The following is a 16,157-nucleotide window of genomic DNA, read 5'->3' as shown; positions in this document are numbered from 1 at the left end:
TTATCATTTTCGGCCACAATCTCGTTGTTGATGTGACCGGATTCTCTACTGTTTGCCATTTTGTCCATTTTTGCAGAGACGAACAATAGAAATGAAACCCTTAGACGAATGAGTTGCAACCGAAATCAAAGACCACTATTATCCAAGGCCCCACGGTGGGCGCCAAACTGTTTACCTCGAAAATGGGTAATAGGTTAAATTTGTAAATGAGGCAAAGGATATGTGGTACTTTAATCTATACTTTGAGGAATAAAAGAAAGTCGAATCTATTTGGTTTATTAAGGGCTTAAGCGAATGGTAAGCTGATATGTTAAAGGCTGAGCTAAGACGTTTAGATCTATGTCTTTGAGACAAGCTTTTTATATATCTATATATGTTAGATGCAATACTGAATAAAGAGATTTAATAAACTGATCCAGTTGTAACCGGACTAAAATCTGAAGAACACTAAGCAAGAGAAATTTTATAATATATTTGAAGTACAAAGCTCTTGGATCAGAAAAGTCAACCCTAAAAAATGAGAGAATGACCCCTATTTATAGTTTTCCCCTATGGGCCTCCTATACATCAACAACATGCTCTTTTAATTGCTTTAAAATGGCTGCCAGAGGTAGATATTGTTTCACCTTTAGCTGCTGCTACTGCAACTACTGTGAGAAAGGGACCTGAAGCTATACATGTGCGGGGAAGTGTTAAGGTTAGTGCAATTGATCAAGTACCGCAAAAGTATTTAAATGGGCAAGGTTTATTAATTGTTGATTATGCTACTTGTATTTGGGATTCTCTGAATTTAGATAAATTACTTGCTTCTGCTAAATCAGAAAATGACAATGTTGTTATTGTTGTACTCTCTAGAAAATGAAATCTTGAGGAACGTGTTCATTTCTTGAGGAGAGAAAACTATCCTACTTCACTTCTTTTAATATTTGTTGATGATGTTACCAATACCATTGACATTGACTTTGAGAAACAACCAATTGGATGGGAAAGGACGGCAAGAATGTCTACTGCAATATTTGTCCATCAACTAAAGAAATTGCTAAGATTGTTCAATTAGGTGTATTGCCATATATGTTCAAGAGTGATTGTGAAGCTATTAAAGAGGGGAGCAACATATGTATTAATTTATTAGTGACAGTTGTTAAGCTATATTCATGGGATCTTAGTTCTGCTTGCATTCATGAGCCACTTCTCAAGGATAGGAAGGAAGGGAAATCAAGTGAGTTTGATGAGTATGGAATTACTCCACTGGTGGACCATTACCTTGAATCCCTAGGTGTTCTGGAAAGATTTTGGCAACTAGTTGAAGCAGAAAAATACTTTACAATGCTTCTATTTGAACCAACAACAACCACCTGGGAATCATTAATGAATGGTTCTTGCATTCATGAAGTTATTGACATTGTTGACCAATCTGAGATAAGAACTCTTATATTTGATGACTGTTCATGATTTCCATTTGATCCAGGTGACTGTTGGGCTTATGATTTTGTTTTTTAAGTTCCTTCCTTGAGGTCAAGGAAGTTTTGAAGGAGGGAGTACTGATACGATCTAGAAATAGAGCTGTTGTGGGGCTTATACAAAATGCTTGGGAAGTAGTACATCAGTGCATCCAGCCTCTTAGTTAAGGTGTAGTTATTAAGTTTTATATATTACATTTCAATCCCATAAGCTAGTTACTTTTTATCCCTAAGTTCTCTTTATTTTAGTTTAGTCCTCCTATATGTGAGGGAATTGCCATTACGTTGAGGCTATGAATGAGAATATTGTTAGTTTCTTAGTTTTATTCCTTTCTCTTCCTTTCTTCTTAGCTAGCTTAGCTCTTTTCTTGCAATTCCTTTCTTAAATTTCCCAAGTTGTATCATTTTGATCTTAAATTATGCAGATTTTCCTGTTTTAAGTTGGCTATTTAAAGCCTTCTATGCTTATGTAAAATCATAGAGAAGACAATTTTCAATCGCACTTTCTAACCTTTTTGCTGCCCCATCTTTTAAAAAACCAACAGGAACAATAAAAGTTGCTCTTCTGAACTCTGAGTTCATAAAGAGTGGCTATTAGTGTCACGACCCAAGCCGATGAGTCGTAACGAGTGTCTGACCTCTAGCGACCAAACATCCCTATACTCGTATCTGAACCTTACTGAACAACAAGGGCCCATAAGTTGCTTAAACTGATCTCATAAATAGGTGACATCAAGAACTCTGAACAATCTGTACATGCATAAACATGCTGGAAGAACAGTGCAAGCCAGCTAGGCTACCACATATACTGTACACAAAAGAAGAGAAGCTGACAAGGCTACATTATCTTACTAATACATACACTGTCTACAGACCTCTACTGGAATAAAAGTCAGAAAAGACGGGACAGGGCCCCGTCATACTTATCTATAAACATCTCAAAATGCTGGCATACTAAAATAGACTACAACTCCGGATCGATGGAGTGCACTGACCACTGTTGGATAGAAGTCCTACTAAGCTGGACCACCTGTCGGTCTACCTGAACCTGCGGGCATGAACGCAGCCCCCCGAGCAACGGGGAGTCAGTACGGATAATGTACTGAGTATGAAAGACATAAGAACAACATATATATGTAAGAATCATGAATAAGATCTGAACTCATAAGCTGAAATGACTATCTGCATGTGCTTGTATGAACTAGTATCTATATGTATCTGCATGAATCTATATAACTGATAATGCCACTGTGGGCGCATAATATGCATGCTCATGCCTATCAATGAAGGTCATACATCTAGATATATGTGTATGTATAACGCCTAATATGTGTGCGTGTATAATGACTGTCAAGCCTCTATGGCATCTCATCATATCATATCGGCTCCTCTGTGGCCATAATCAATAGCATCATCACTCTGCACCACTGATCGGGTGGTAATGCGTGTATAACGCCTATCTCTCTTCTCATACCCCACATATATCTAATATTCGCGTATATAACGCCTTCTGGTCACAGGTCAATGTACATAGACGTATCTAATGAATGTAATGCATAAATAACTATATACATAGAACTGGATACATAGAGCTAGACCCATGAACAGAAGTAATCATCATAAACGGGGTACATGAACATCAAAGACTGAAGTACTCCTAATGCTTCTAAGAGTAGAGTAATATGGAAGCTCACTTACTCGCTCGTTGGCTCATGTTATAGGATCATGTCAAAGGAAAGAAAAGATAGCTTTAACATACCTTGAAGTATATCCAATAATCCAATATCTACCTCTCGAACTTGTAAATCTACAGTTAAGATAACATAGGCCTCAATTAGACTATTTACCTCGCTCACTAACCATCTTTAGATACATATAGAGCTTAACGAATTATAGACAATGTTTTCCTTGCAAGCTCAACAGCCCTTCAACTTCACAATTGATCCAACATCAACCACAATAACAAAGACAACACTCATATATCAAAATATATTTAAATCCATTTACAATCATCTCTTAAAATAACCCCAAATCACTATCTTATCCTTCATCAACTTACCACTTCTATAAGCGCCCTCCCTTTACGTAAAATCACTAAAACTCTTGATAATTAACTCAAATTCAAGGGTAGAAATCATTTACATACCTTGAGGGGTCTAAGACTCCAATAATCACTTCAACTCCAACTTCCTAAGCTTCACAACCTTGAAGAAACCCTAGAAGCAACCTTCTTCTTCACAAGCTCGGGTTTTACGTGGTTCGGATCTTACCAAATCTTCACTAATATGATCTAAAATGTTGGAAGAAAATATACTAGGGTTTTTATCTGACTTGGAAGAGAGAAAATGAGAAATAAGGTCGTGAACCACATATTTATACTTGGAGTAAAAAAATTACAGCGGTGTGGTTCTACGAGAGGTCGATGACCCGTCGATGTGTCGACGGTCCGTCGACGTGTCGACGGTCCGTTAACTTGTCGATGGTCCGTCGACTTGCCCGTCAACCTACGCCTGCAGATCTCATGGCTGCGGAACCCTGTCGACGCCGCATAATGACGGTCCGTCGACCATGTGGACGACCCGTCGACAATGACTGGTGTCTGCAGACTTTTCTAGTTCAGTTCAGATCGCGTCGATTCGATTCGTTCAACTTCTAACTGTGTAAAATGCCAGGAATGCCTGCTGGTACCTTTGTACACGGGGTAAGGCACTTTCTATCTCCAAAACTTGGACACGAGTCTCAATTCCGAGGGCATACCCGACTATGAAATCATAGGTTCTACTACGACGAGAACGAGGGGCGTAACAATTAGTATAGCTCTAGTAGTCATGGCCTGTGCCGCCACTAAAATGTTTAGGCACCACGGCTAGTGCTAAACTTGATTCTTATTAATACCCCTGATGAGCATTAAGTATTGTTAATTGTAAGAGTACTAGTACTGTATCACCATGTGAAAGTTGCAGCCTAATATTGCCGAAGATACTAATTGCAATTTGAGTATCAAAGATAATGTAGTGCTGATTTTTCTTGGTAATTTGGGTGGGTTTGTCATAATTCAAGTCTCAATAAGAAAGATGTGACAATCACTGAACACCAATGAACATTTTATTTCCACAATACATATATTAGATACAGAAGAGAGTCTTTATTTTTGACGTACCTTTTTTAGAACTAGAAGAAAGATATTAAAGATGAAATTAACTAAGAAAGCAGTAGTTTGCAGAAAACAGACTATATGACTTGGGAGAAAAATAAATTAGGAAGCTGATTAAGCGTAGCCATTGAGACTCTGAAGGAAGGAGACAGGCCTCCAGTGCTTTGTACATAGCCAACCCCTTTTCCTTGCCTGCTCTGACTCATTCAGCTTGAAATCACCTTCAATGTAGTATTTGCTGGTCACCTTAGAGATAGAACCACTAGCTGATTGCTGAAACTTCACCTCATAAGTTATCTTTTCAAGCTTCTCTATCAACGCTTCACCTTCGATCAATGTGTATTTGTATGTAAAAGTATGTTCGTTAAGCTCATCAATCCGATACTTTATAGACTTAAGATTGCTACCAGTATGAAAATATTTCAATTTTATTGCCAGTTCATTACCAGTATAAGTACCATCGCTACTCAAAAAAGGTAAATTTGAAATGTCCAACCTTTAGCAAGATTGATTTGCTTTACATTACCAACACCACCATCGCCTTGCACAAATTCAATGCTTTTAATAGCTTGTGGCAGCAGTTTCGGTATTTAGTTATGGGAGTCAATATTGGAAGCCTTGAAGATCTTTGATGGGGAGATTGATGAATTGTGCTCATCAGTAAAAGTGGTGACACCTATGATTAGGGACAAAATTTTAGTAGGAAGCTCAAAGATTTGCAGTTAGCTTTATGATAGAGAGGTATTCTTGGATGGAAAAGCTAAAGGAGTAACTAGGTACTTACAGATTAAGATGAGATATTACTTATTTTTGAAATTGTTCCATTGCGGCTATGGCAAACGGGCGGGTCGAGTCGGATATGGGTCGGGTTGAAAATGGGTTGACAAAAAACGGGTCAATTACCCGACCCGATATTTAAACTTAAAAAATGGAAAACGGATAATATGGATACCCATATTATCCAAAGTACTTCAAAGATGTTGGCTTCATATTAATTTATCATTTTGTCTATAAATCCAATCCCTAGTACATAGTTGTGCCTTAAAATTTGTGGGAAGAATAGTACTTCTAACCTTTTCAATGACACGACCTCCAAGAAAATCTTTTTTACTGTCCACCAAACCCCACCCCCCACTTTTCAAACCACCCTCGAGCGCATAAGTTTCATTACCCACCCCAACTCCATCCCATCCCACACCAACGCTCCACCCAAACCCCCCCCCCCCCCCCCCCCCAAAGCGTCTATTTCATATATGACTACTTTGCACTTTGAAGAGTTTAAAAAGTGACTAAAACTAGCCATTTTTAAAAGTGACAAAAATGGCTATTTTTGTAAATTGACCATTTTTGAAAAGTGACATAAAAATGGTTATTTTTGCAAAAATATATTTCTTACAAAATGACCGAAAATGAAAATTTGCAAATATAGAAACTTTTTTTGTCATTTTTCAAAAAATGGCCACTTTACAAAAGTAGCCATTTTTGTATCACTTCAAAAAAAATAACTACTTTACAAAAGTGACCACTATCTTAGAAATGGCACATTGCAAAAATGATTATTTTAATACTTTCACAAAGAAGCTTTTTAAAAAATTGCTACTTTTGCAAAGTAGTTAGTTTTTAAAGTAACTACTTTCACAAAATGACTATTTATGAAAATTGTCTACTTTCAAAAAGTGACTATTTTTAAAAAGTATCTACTTTCACAAAGTGGCTATTTTCTAAAAGTGACTATTTTCTTAAGTGACTACTTTTGCAAAATGACTATTTTTGAAAAGTAGCTACTTTTCGCAAGTAATATTTTGAAAAAGCAGCTACTTTTGTAAAGTTGCTATTTTTGAACGTTACTACTTTCACAAAATGTCTAGTTTTGCAAAGTTGAGAGATAGGGGGTGGTGGTAGGGAGGTGAGAGATAGGGGGTAGTGGTAGGGAGGTGAGAGATAAGGGGTGGTGGTAGGTGGTGATAGGGGTAGGGGTGGGGTAGGTGGTTACAGGGGTGGGGAGGAAGGCAGTGATGGGTGGTGAGGGTGGGGTAGTGAGGGTGTAAGGGTGGTTAGATGGTGGGGTAGGGGGTAGGAGGGGGTGGTTAAAGAACTTGTTTCTTAGACAGTTTCCTCCATGTTGTGGATTTTATCCATTTTACCCATTAATTTACCCATATTTTAAGTGGATAATATGGGTTGACATTAAATGGGTTGGGTATCAACCATTTAAAATGTTGGATTCCCATTTTGCCACCTCTAATTGCGGCTATCAAACCATATTCTTTGGTTTGTCCTATACTGTGTTTTCAAAAAAATAAGTTAATAATTCTTCCAAGAGTTTATAAAATTGCTCTTCGCCATTATGTTATTTCTATTGACACACATTTTTTTCTATTAACTTAGTATATTTGGACTCTTAACTCTTAAGCACTGGGATTCCATTTCTCATTTTTATAGGAAGTGTTGAGAAAAATGGACTTTGGCCTAATTCAACCCCAAATAGCTCATGAGGTGCATAGTACAGTATATGCTAAATATCATAGATTGTTATTCTTGAAACTGTTCTCAGTGCACATAACGTCTGACATTCCTATGTTTGTCCTTTATGTTGCTTTATATGAAAAGGAAGAAAATGGTTCCCGTAGTTTGTAATATTTCTATGATTCATCACTATTTTATTTACAACACCACAGAGAAAACACATACAGTACACTTAATTTGGTTTTGCTCAAGAACATTGATCTCAAGTTTTCAACTACAGATCAGCTTTGAAGACTTCTTCCTGCATGAATGCAGGACCATATAGGTACTAAAGTTTTGAGTCTAAAACATATAAAATGTTAGAAAAATTATACTTGGGGTTAGAAAAGATCTGTAAAATGGCTTCAAGGCGTGTAGCAATGCTGCTTTCCTTAAGAAATATTTGCCCCCACCACAAGATATGCAAAGGGGATTGCGAATTTCCTCTAGGATACAATGAAACTCTTTATTCGAATTTGTCTTTGTACAAACAAATCGAATCACACGTCACTCAGAAGAATAATAGAATCTGTCTAACTTATGTATATTTTCTGCAGCAAATAAGTATAAGAGATTTGGAGAAGGAGAAGAAGATCTTGTTATATTTTTTCCTGTTATTTTGATAGTCTATTTATAGACAAACATGTCTATTCTGAAGAGACACATGTCTATTTTGAAGAGACGCATTTTTTGGTTACATAACTATTGGAATTTAAACACAATAACTGTTCAATTTTCTGTAAATAACTATTTCTGTACCAACCAACTGCCAATTTGAATTACTTAAAATTCAACTTTGAAATTAAGCAACAGACAAAATTAATAACAATGTGGTAAGATTACTCAACATGTAGTAGGACTACTGCAAAATATAGTAGGACTATAAAACGTTGTAGTAACATTATTGGAACTTTGAGAGACCGATTTGAAAATCCTCCAACATAAAATAAAATAAAATAAAATAGGAAACGACCATGAATCTAATTGCATGTTCGGCCAAATTATATATATATATATATATATATATATATATATATATATATATATATATATATATATATATATATATATATATACCTATTGTTGCCTCACATTTTAGCACTTTTAATCATCTTTTGAGTATTAATTATATTACTTTGTGCTTAATATTATAATTTTAATGTGTAGAAATAAAACAGTGCAAAATTGAAGAGATCCGAAGCAATAACGGAATTCAACGTGTTGGATTTTTGTAAATTAGAATAAATCGGTATTGAATGCATGTAGGAATGGTTTTAAAAAGAGAAGTTGTCTATGCGGCATGCATCAGTACAAGAATGACAATTGGTGATTGGATTTAAAAGGAGCAAAACAGTTAAAGGAATTGGAAGGAATGTATTTACCTTACTTGGTAGCCCACCGACGAAGAAAACAAGAAAGTATTCAACATGGCAATTGAAATTTGCAAAGTGTAGAATGTGGCAGCAATAAAATTGAGCACTGGAAATTAACATGTGCGCGACGCACAGTGCAATTTTCGGATGGAAAATTTATAGCCCATAAATACCTCTAAGACTTATTTATTAGTAATAGCTACCTTTTTTTAAAATTATTTTGGTAGCTTAATTATTTATCAAATTACCATCTATAACTTATTTTTGTAACTGCAGTGTATTTCCCTAAAAATAAGGTAACTCTATCTCACTTACCCACAATCTCTTCTTTTTTTCAAATATTTTTCTCTCACATCTTTAATTCACAACCGTATTTTACTCCCATTATTCTTCACCATAATTAACACGATTTCTTCTTCTTCCTTATCAGTTACCCAATCTCTACATGTAACTAATTTCCGTTATGTTATTTGTTGTATTTCTCTTCAATTGTTCGTAAATTTCATTGTCTTTACCTTCACTTTTCATTCAATTTTTTTTATATATATTTTCAGCCATTGTTAGAGTACCTTCAACAAGCTCTTATTCTCTATTTTAATGGCGGATATTGATACTCCAAGCAAAAATACACCAGTGGCAACAAGAAAAGCAGTGGAGGATCTCCATCCAATGGTCGAAGCTCAGCCATAACAATTCGTTTGCTAAATCTCCGGATAGGCCGAAATAAGAGGAAAATCCTTCTTATGTTCGCTAATCATGTGGTGTTGTTTATCTTATGAGTGATGAAGAATAGTATTGATTATAACAATATAATATTATAGCATCATCTAGGAGCAAGAGAATAGGTTGTTGTTGTAGAAACACCATTGATGAGAGTTGTGAAGCTTCATGCCCACCAAGTGTTTGATAAAATATTTTAGTATATTTCAGTGTATTTCTGTGTATCAACAAACGGTATATCTAATTTTTCAAGATATTTTCGGTGTATTATTTATCGTATTTAAATGTATTTATCTTCTTTTTTTTTGGTGTGGATCCTATTTTTACTCCACTTTGTTTTCACGATTTTTGTATTTCGCTGTATTTCTGCATTTTGTATTTCTAATTTATAAAATAGTTTCTGATATATTTCATTGTATTCCATTGTATATACGCATACTAATACTTTATATTTCTTAAACAATCAACCATATTTCATTATATTCCGGTGTATATTTTTCTATATTTGAAAGTTTTCAGATCTTTAGTGGTTTTTGAATTCAAAAAGTTTTGATTGCGATAAAAGTTGAGAGAGATTCGTGAGTTGTTATGGAATGCATGAAATATGGTTGATCTAATTTAACTTACCATTTAAAAAGAAAAAGAAGAATTTGTTCCAAAAATATAGCCTATTTTTACTCAACCCAATTTTGTATTTCCATGTATTTCACTGTATTTCAAAAAATTTGTTCCATAAATAACTCCTGATTTCACTGGAGCGTGTTTACTGTTCACTATATTTCTCTATATTTCAAAAAAACAGAAATACACGCGTTTTTAAAGAAAAGTAGCTACGCTTGGTAATTTTGCATTTTATAGTTATATCTAGTTAGAAGCCAATGAAAGGTAGCTATTTATGTAAGTTTCACTTTTTGGATCCCACTTCTTCCTATTTCGTTTTGGACTCAGTTATTTTGTTTGGGCTTTTTTCTACGCCTATAAATAGTTCATAAGACAGGGTTTTTACATAACTTTGGATAACTTGAAACACAGAGTTCAAAACTTTGGACCTAGAGAGAGCTTGGAGCCGCTGTGGAGGCCGTAGTTACAGGGTTTTACCTTCTCTTCTTTGTAATACTAGTTTTTACGTTTTTATTCGGATGATTTATTGTTTTTCCTCCATGTCTGTGTGGAGCTAAACTCTTTAATTCTAGGATTTTGGCTCAAAGATGAAAGTTGACATTTGATTATCGTTTATATCTATTGGTTTTCCATCTTTGGGTTATTTATTTATTCTTGGCCTTAATTGTTTGATTATTTGACGAAATAGTTGAGCACATTCTATTTACATGTCTGAGTTATATCTTCTGATTACAGATATGTCTGAGTTATACATGATATACGCATTTATATATGATCGTGTTGAGTGTCTTTACTTAAATTCTTATTTAGTTAATTGTTAAGTTTAGATACTCTCTAACTGCATCTTTCCTTTTCGCCTCTCCTCTTTGCATGGAATTTCACAACGTGGCCATTCGGGTCAGCTTCTCCGTGAGCCACTGTAGGGCCAGAGGCCCAACACCCCTTTTTTGATTGAGTCTGTGCTAGATGAAGGCCCATCTATGGATGAAATTGACAACTGGTGGGCTCGGTAGGCCCACCAGCCTAACTCTCCTCTTTATTTTATATTTGTGTACCTATATATGTCAAGAATGCCCCCAAAAGGTTAGAATTTAGGAATTTCACGTAGAAGGGTTAGGAATTATTCAAATGATTTTCGAAATCAACACGGTTAAGTTGAAACAATGCATGAGATTGGCAAATGATTTTGTTGAAGTCTTTAAAGTAAATTGAAGTGATACAGTATACACGGGATGTGTATTCTTGTATAAGAATATAGAAAGGGACGGAAAACTGTTTGGGCCTTCTGTCCCCTTTGAAATAAATGGGACCGATTTTTTGCTACTTTAAGAAAACAAAAAACTGACTTTCAAAGAAAAAAACAATTTAGTTGTTTCAATCAAAATTCAAACTTAAGGTTGATTTTTAAACTTTTTGGGCCTAAATTCCAGACCTTAAGTCACAAAACAAGAGAAAAATACACTTAACTTTTATTTGAGGTAAAGGTTTCGAAGTTAAGATATGGTTGACCTTAAAACTTGGACAAAGAAAAATAAAAATACAAAAACCCCTTTTACTTTTATAAACCTATGACATGTTTACAAAAAGAATTACACTAAATGTTTTCAATAACTTTATAAATGATTAAAGCATAAACATTAGAACCAAATTAAGTTGGACTCTACTTAAGAGAAATCTTAGGTGTGTCTTGGTTCGAAAATGAAATGACTTTAAGACTTTATATTTATTTTACAGAAAAAACCCAACTCTTTTTCCCCTAAATAAAGATTTTTGCTAAAATGAGTTATGATATGCTATGATAGGGTTTTTTTTTTTTTTTTTTTTTTTTTGTTTCAAGAAAGAAAACCTCTTTAAGCAAATAATCATAATAATCACACATTGAAACTCATAGGTCAACCTTATTTTACGGATCCTTAATACTAGGGTGCTTAAAACCTTCCCTAGGGACCAGAACCCTTACCTCAAACTCTGGTTTAAAAAGGATTTTCCCCTTGTTTGATAAAAACCCTTTTAACTTGATTTTTCTAATTTCCCTTATAAATTAGGTGGCTACTCTAAAAATACAAAAATACAAATAGAGTCCACAACCTCTTAGTAGCTTTTATGCACTCACGTAAAAGTGAACCGTAACACTCATAAGCAATAATTAACCCGTCAACTAGTAACCCAGGAAATTAACAGGTGTAACGATTGGAAGACTCAACTTGATTGTTAGTGGTCATAGCCCTAGATTTATCTCTTCGCCGATAAAAATCTGCTTGGTCTTGGTTGAAGTTCATTATTTGCTTTCTTTTATTTTTAGTTAGTTTATAGATATAACTTTGGATTTTATTTCTTGTTTAAATAATTAGCATTAGTTTAATTTAGTAAATAGTTAATCATAAGTACCTGTGGGTACGATATCTGGACTTTAATCCTATATTACTTGTACGACCGCATATACTTGCGTGTGCGTTTGGGAGCAACAAGTTTTGGCGCCGTTGTCGGGGACTTAGAAATTAACTGTTTATCTAGATTAGACTTTTCTTTTTGTCTATTCAAGAATTTTTTATTTATTTTTATTTTTATTTTTAATTTTATTCTTAGTTTAATATTTTGATTATCTTTCTTGACATGGCATCTTAGAATAAAAATTGATCGAATATTGGTTGTTCCTATTTTGGTGATCCTTGCTCTTATTCCCCATCCCCGAGCCCCTATTATGATTTTCTGTTGTTTGTGATATTAATAGGAGTAATGAAGTGGAGGATGCAAAAAGCCTTGCTCGGGTCAGCGATATGGTAAAACGAATGTCGGAGCACAACATATTAATAAATGAGCAGGCTGCAGAACTAAGGAAAGCCATAGAGAGAATTAGTGCCAAACTCACAGAGATGCAGGCTGAGGCTGAAACTTGTAATGATCTGCAAGTTACAGGCTTAGCCAATACCCAAGACGAACCTCAAACAGAAGAAAAGAGCGATTTCTTGCAAGGAGATAGCATTGAAGAAGCAAATATAGTGAGCCAATCTTGGCTAACAGAACAAGCTCAACAAATGAAATTTCATAGGTTTCTTTGTGATGGTCTTACGGACATGGTGATACAACTGATAGAAGGCAGGATTAAGCTAAGACAAGAGATAGATCAATTTGACTTAGATATCCATGACCTGCAGGTTCAATTGAATAAAAAGGTTAAAGAGTCTGATGCCCAACTACATATTATCGTGGATAGTGGCCAGCATGTGGAGCAGATAGAAGAGCTCCAACCATTTGATAAAAATATTGTTGATAACGCCAATGTTGAGGAGATATACAAAAGTGAGGATGTAAAAAATAAAGCAGTTTTAGAGTTGGGGCATGCTGTTCCTCATTCTAAGCATTTTTCTACATTATGTTTGGTTGGAGACATGGAAATCGAGCACTCCATGCCGATGAAAAAGTATATAGATAAGGAACAAGAGCCTTATGTCATGAAGTTTGCCAAACCGAAAAGATAAAACGATATACCTAGCTTAAGGGCCAGGAAGTGCAAAATGCGACAATTATTGCTTCGTTGCTTTATTTTCACACCACCACCCCATGAGAGGAGTAGAAAATTTGATGCAAAATTAGGGCACAATTTATATCCTCAAAGTGGAAAGAAAAGTTGTGAAAGTGATGGCGTCGCGCCGCAACGTTAACTAAGGCACTTATTGGGAGGCAACCCAATGTGTAATAGTTTTAGATTTTTATTTTTATAGTGTCACGTTTTGTTTTGTCTTTTTATTTTGCAGATTAGGGGAAGTCTGAGCACCTGAAGTTGAAGCTGAGGAGCATGTTTATGCTTAAGTCTGGGGTCGTGGTACTCTTTATATTGAGGATTATGCTGCTAGCTAGGCCCTAGAGAATTTCAGGAGTATGTCTCACCCTTGTTTCAATTTTTTTCTCTGCTATACATGCATTGAGGACAACACATATTTTTAAGTGGGGGGTGGGTTACCTCCGATACTTTTGAGGTCAGGGATATATATATATATATATATATATATATATATATATATATATATATATATATATATAAATAGAAAACTAAGAAAAATGCAAAAAGATTTTTACTTTGTTCGTTCTTTTATTTTTCTTTTATAGTTTCTTTCTCCCTCATTAGTGGCATAGATCATCCACCCCTTGATTTTTCTTATGGCCTCGGTTCTTTTTCAAAAGGGGCCTTTGAACCGGGTAATTTTTTAAATTTTTAGGATTAATTTTTTTTTGTTTTTGGAGTAGTAAAAGAGATAGAAGAAAGAACCTTTTGACTTGTTTGATACTAGAATATTTAGGCTTGAGCTTGAGTAGTACTTTCCTGTGAGTGCTTGAGTAACGAAACATATAGCAAACTTTCTGACACTTGCACTCATGGTTGTGACTGTGTATATAGCTTATTCTTATTTTGTAGTTCGTCATGATCCTATTTATCATAGAGTAGAATTGATCCATCTCGATAAATACTTGTGCCATGTGTGGTGAGGATTTTCTACATTTATTCCACGTTTTTCATCATAGTGAAGAACTTGCCTTACATGTTATTGAAGCGAAATAAAAAGTGTTGCTCTGTTTAGAAGATGATAATAGGCTTTCCTTGGTATGTCTTGTACATTTTTAGCCTTTCTAGAAATTATACCACTAATTAGCCCTTTGAGCCTGTAGCCTTTTGTTTGTTAGCTGTATTTTTGCCTTGATCCTTCTGTTTGAATCCCTAGTTTTAGCCCCCTGCTTCCGTGAGCATTGTAGCTTAAATGTGATATAATTGTGAAATCTGAAGAAAAGGGATGGTCAAGTGAAAAAATGGTGACCAATGATAGCTACAAAGTGATGAAAAGGCCTTTTTAAAAAGAATGTGACATGTAAGAATAAAAAAAGAAAAAAAAATTGAAACGTTGTTGATATGAGGGAAATACTTGTGAAACAATTAATGAAGAGAGGGCTGAAAAATAAAATGAAGAGATGAAAATAATGGGTGATGAAGTCTAAAATTACAAAGTGCTTAGGGAAATGTAAGTCACTATCATATAATTTTCCTACCCGTCCCCTAGCCAACATTACAACCCATTAAAGTCCTATTTGATTCTATTCGAACACACTTAATTAGTGGAGATGTACCTAATGGGCAAGCCTATGGTTCTTTGTGCATACATGTGAATTTCTTTGTGAGTGTGAGAGTTGTGCTTTGATGCTAAATCCTTAAATTACATTCGATTCTTTGATTTGAGTGTGTGGATTATTTATTCTTGTGAGGGAACTTGTTTCATGATAGATAGGTGATTTTATTAGATTTTTCTTTATAGAGTAGGTGAGTGAGCTTAAGTTTGGTGAGTTAGAGTCTGTCTCTGAGGCTAGGAGGTTAGAAGTTTGTTGTTTGTTTGTTGAATTGTATATCTTGCATGATGATCACGAAGTGTATATTTGATGGTTTGAGTTGGTATAAGGCCTAATTTTTGGTATCAATCAAAGTGGTGGTGTTCCTAGGCTTAATTTATTGAGAGCGGTTTTAATGCTTACTCGTGGACGAGCAAGAGTTTATGTGTGGGGTGGTGATGTTCGGCCAAAAATGTATATATTTAACCATTGCTGCCTCACATTTTAGTATTTTTAATCATCTTTTGAGTATTAATTATATTACTTTATGCTTAATATTCTATTTTTAATGTGTAGAAATAAAGCGGTGCAAAATTGAAGAGATTCGAAGCAAATAACAGAATTCAACGTGTTGGATTTTTGTAAATTAGAATAAAGAGGTACATTTGAAAAAGAGAAGTTGTCTATGTGGCATGCATCAGTACAAGAATTACAATTGATGATTGAAATTAAAAGGAGCAAAGCAGCTAAAGGAATTGGAAGGAATGCATTTACCTTACTTGGCAGCCTACCGACAAAGCAAGCAAGAAAGTATTCAAAATGGCAATTGAAATTTGCTAAGTTTAGAATGTGGCAGCAATAAAATAGAGCACTAAAAATTAACCTGTGCGCGACGTACAGTGTAATTTTCAGATCCCACTTCTTGCTATTTCATTTTGGACTCAGTTATTTTGTTTGGACTTTTTTCTACACATATAAATAATCCATAAGACAGGGTTTTTACACAACTTTGGATAACTTGAAACCCGGAGTTCAAAACTTTGGATCTAGAGAGAGCTTGGAGCCGCCGTGGAGGCCGTGGTTACAGGGTTTTAACTTCTCTTCTTTGTTAATAACTCATTGTTACGTTTTTATTGGGATGATTTGTTATTTTTCCTCCATGTCTATGTGGAGTTAAACTCTTTATTTCTAGGGTTTTGACTCAAACATGAAAGTTGAGGTTTCATTATC

General features: G+C 34.9%; 1 protein-coding gene across 1 annotated transcript; it reads right to left on the bottom strand.

The window, feature by feature from the left end:
• Window positions 1-4,728: 4,728 nt before the first annotated feature.
• LOC132046192 (major pollen allergen Cor a 1 isoforms 5, 6, 11 and 16-like) lies at window positions 4,729-9,180 on the bottom strand. Its single transcript, XM_059436755.1, has 2 exons — window positions 9,122-9,180; window positions 4,729-5,077 (listed from the first exon to the last, which is right to left on the bottom strand). The coding sequence occupies exons 1-2, from the start codon at window positions 9,178-9,180 to the stop codon at window positions 4,729-4,731; spliced, it is 408 nt and encodes a 135-aa protein (XP_059292738.1).
• Between the last annotated feature and the right edge of the window lie 6,977 nt (window positions 9,181-16,157).

Source organism: Lycium ferocissimum, unplaced genomic scaffold (genome assembly GCF_029784015.1).
Source record: "Lycium ferocissimum isolate CSIRO_LF1 unplaced genomic scaffold, AGI_CSIRO_Lferr_CH_V1 ctg9828, whole genome shotgun sequence".
In the NCBI taxonomy this organism is placed as follows: domain Eukaryota; kingdom Viridiplantae; phylum Streptophyta; class Magnoliopsida; order Solanales; family Solanaceae; genus Lycium; species Lycium ferocissimum.
The sequence above is the reverse complement of the archived record's forward strand: the minus strand, read 5'-3'. Positions and strand labels throughout refer to the sequence as shown.

Coding starts and splice junctions, on each gene's coding strand:
- LOC132046192 (XM_059436755.1), bottom strand. CDS start 9,180: ATGGCTGAGCTTCGACCATTGGATGGAGATCCTCCACTGCTTTTCTTG. Junction 5,078..9,121: donor CTTTTCTTGTTGCCACTGGT/GTATTTTTGCTT, acceptor TTTTTTGAGTAG/CGATGGTACTTATACTGGTA.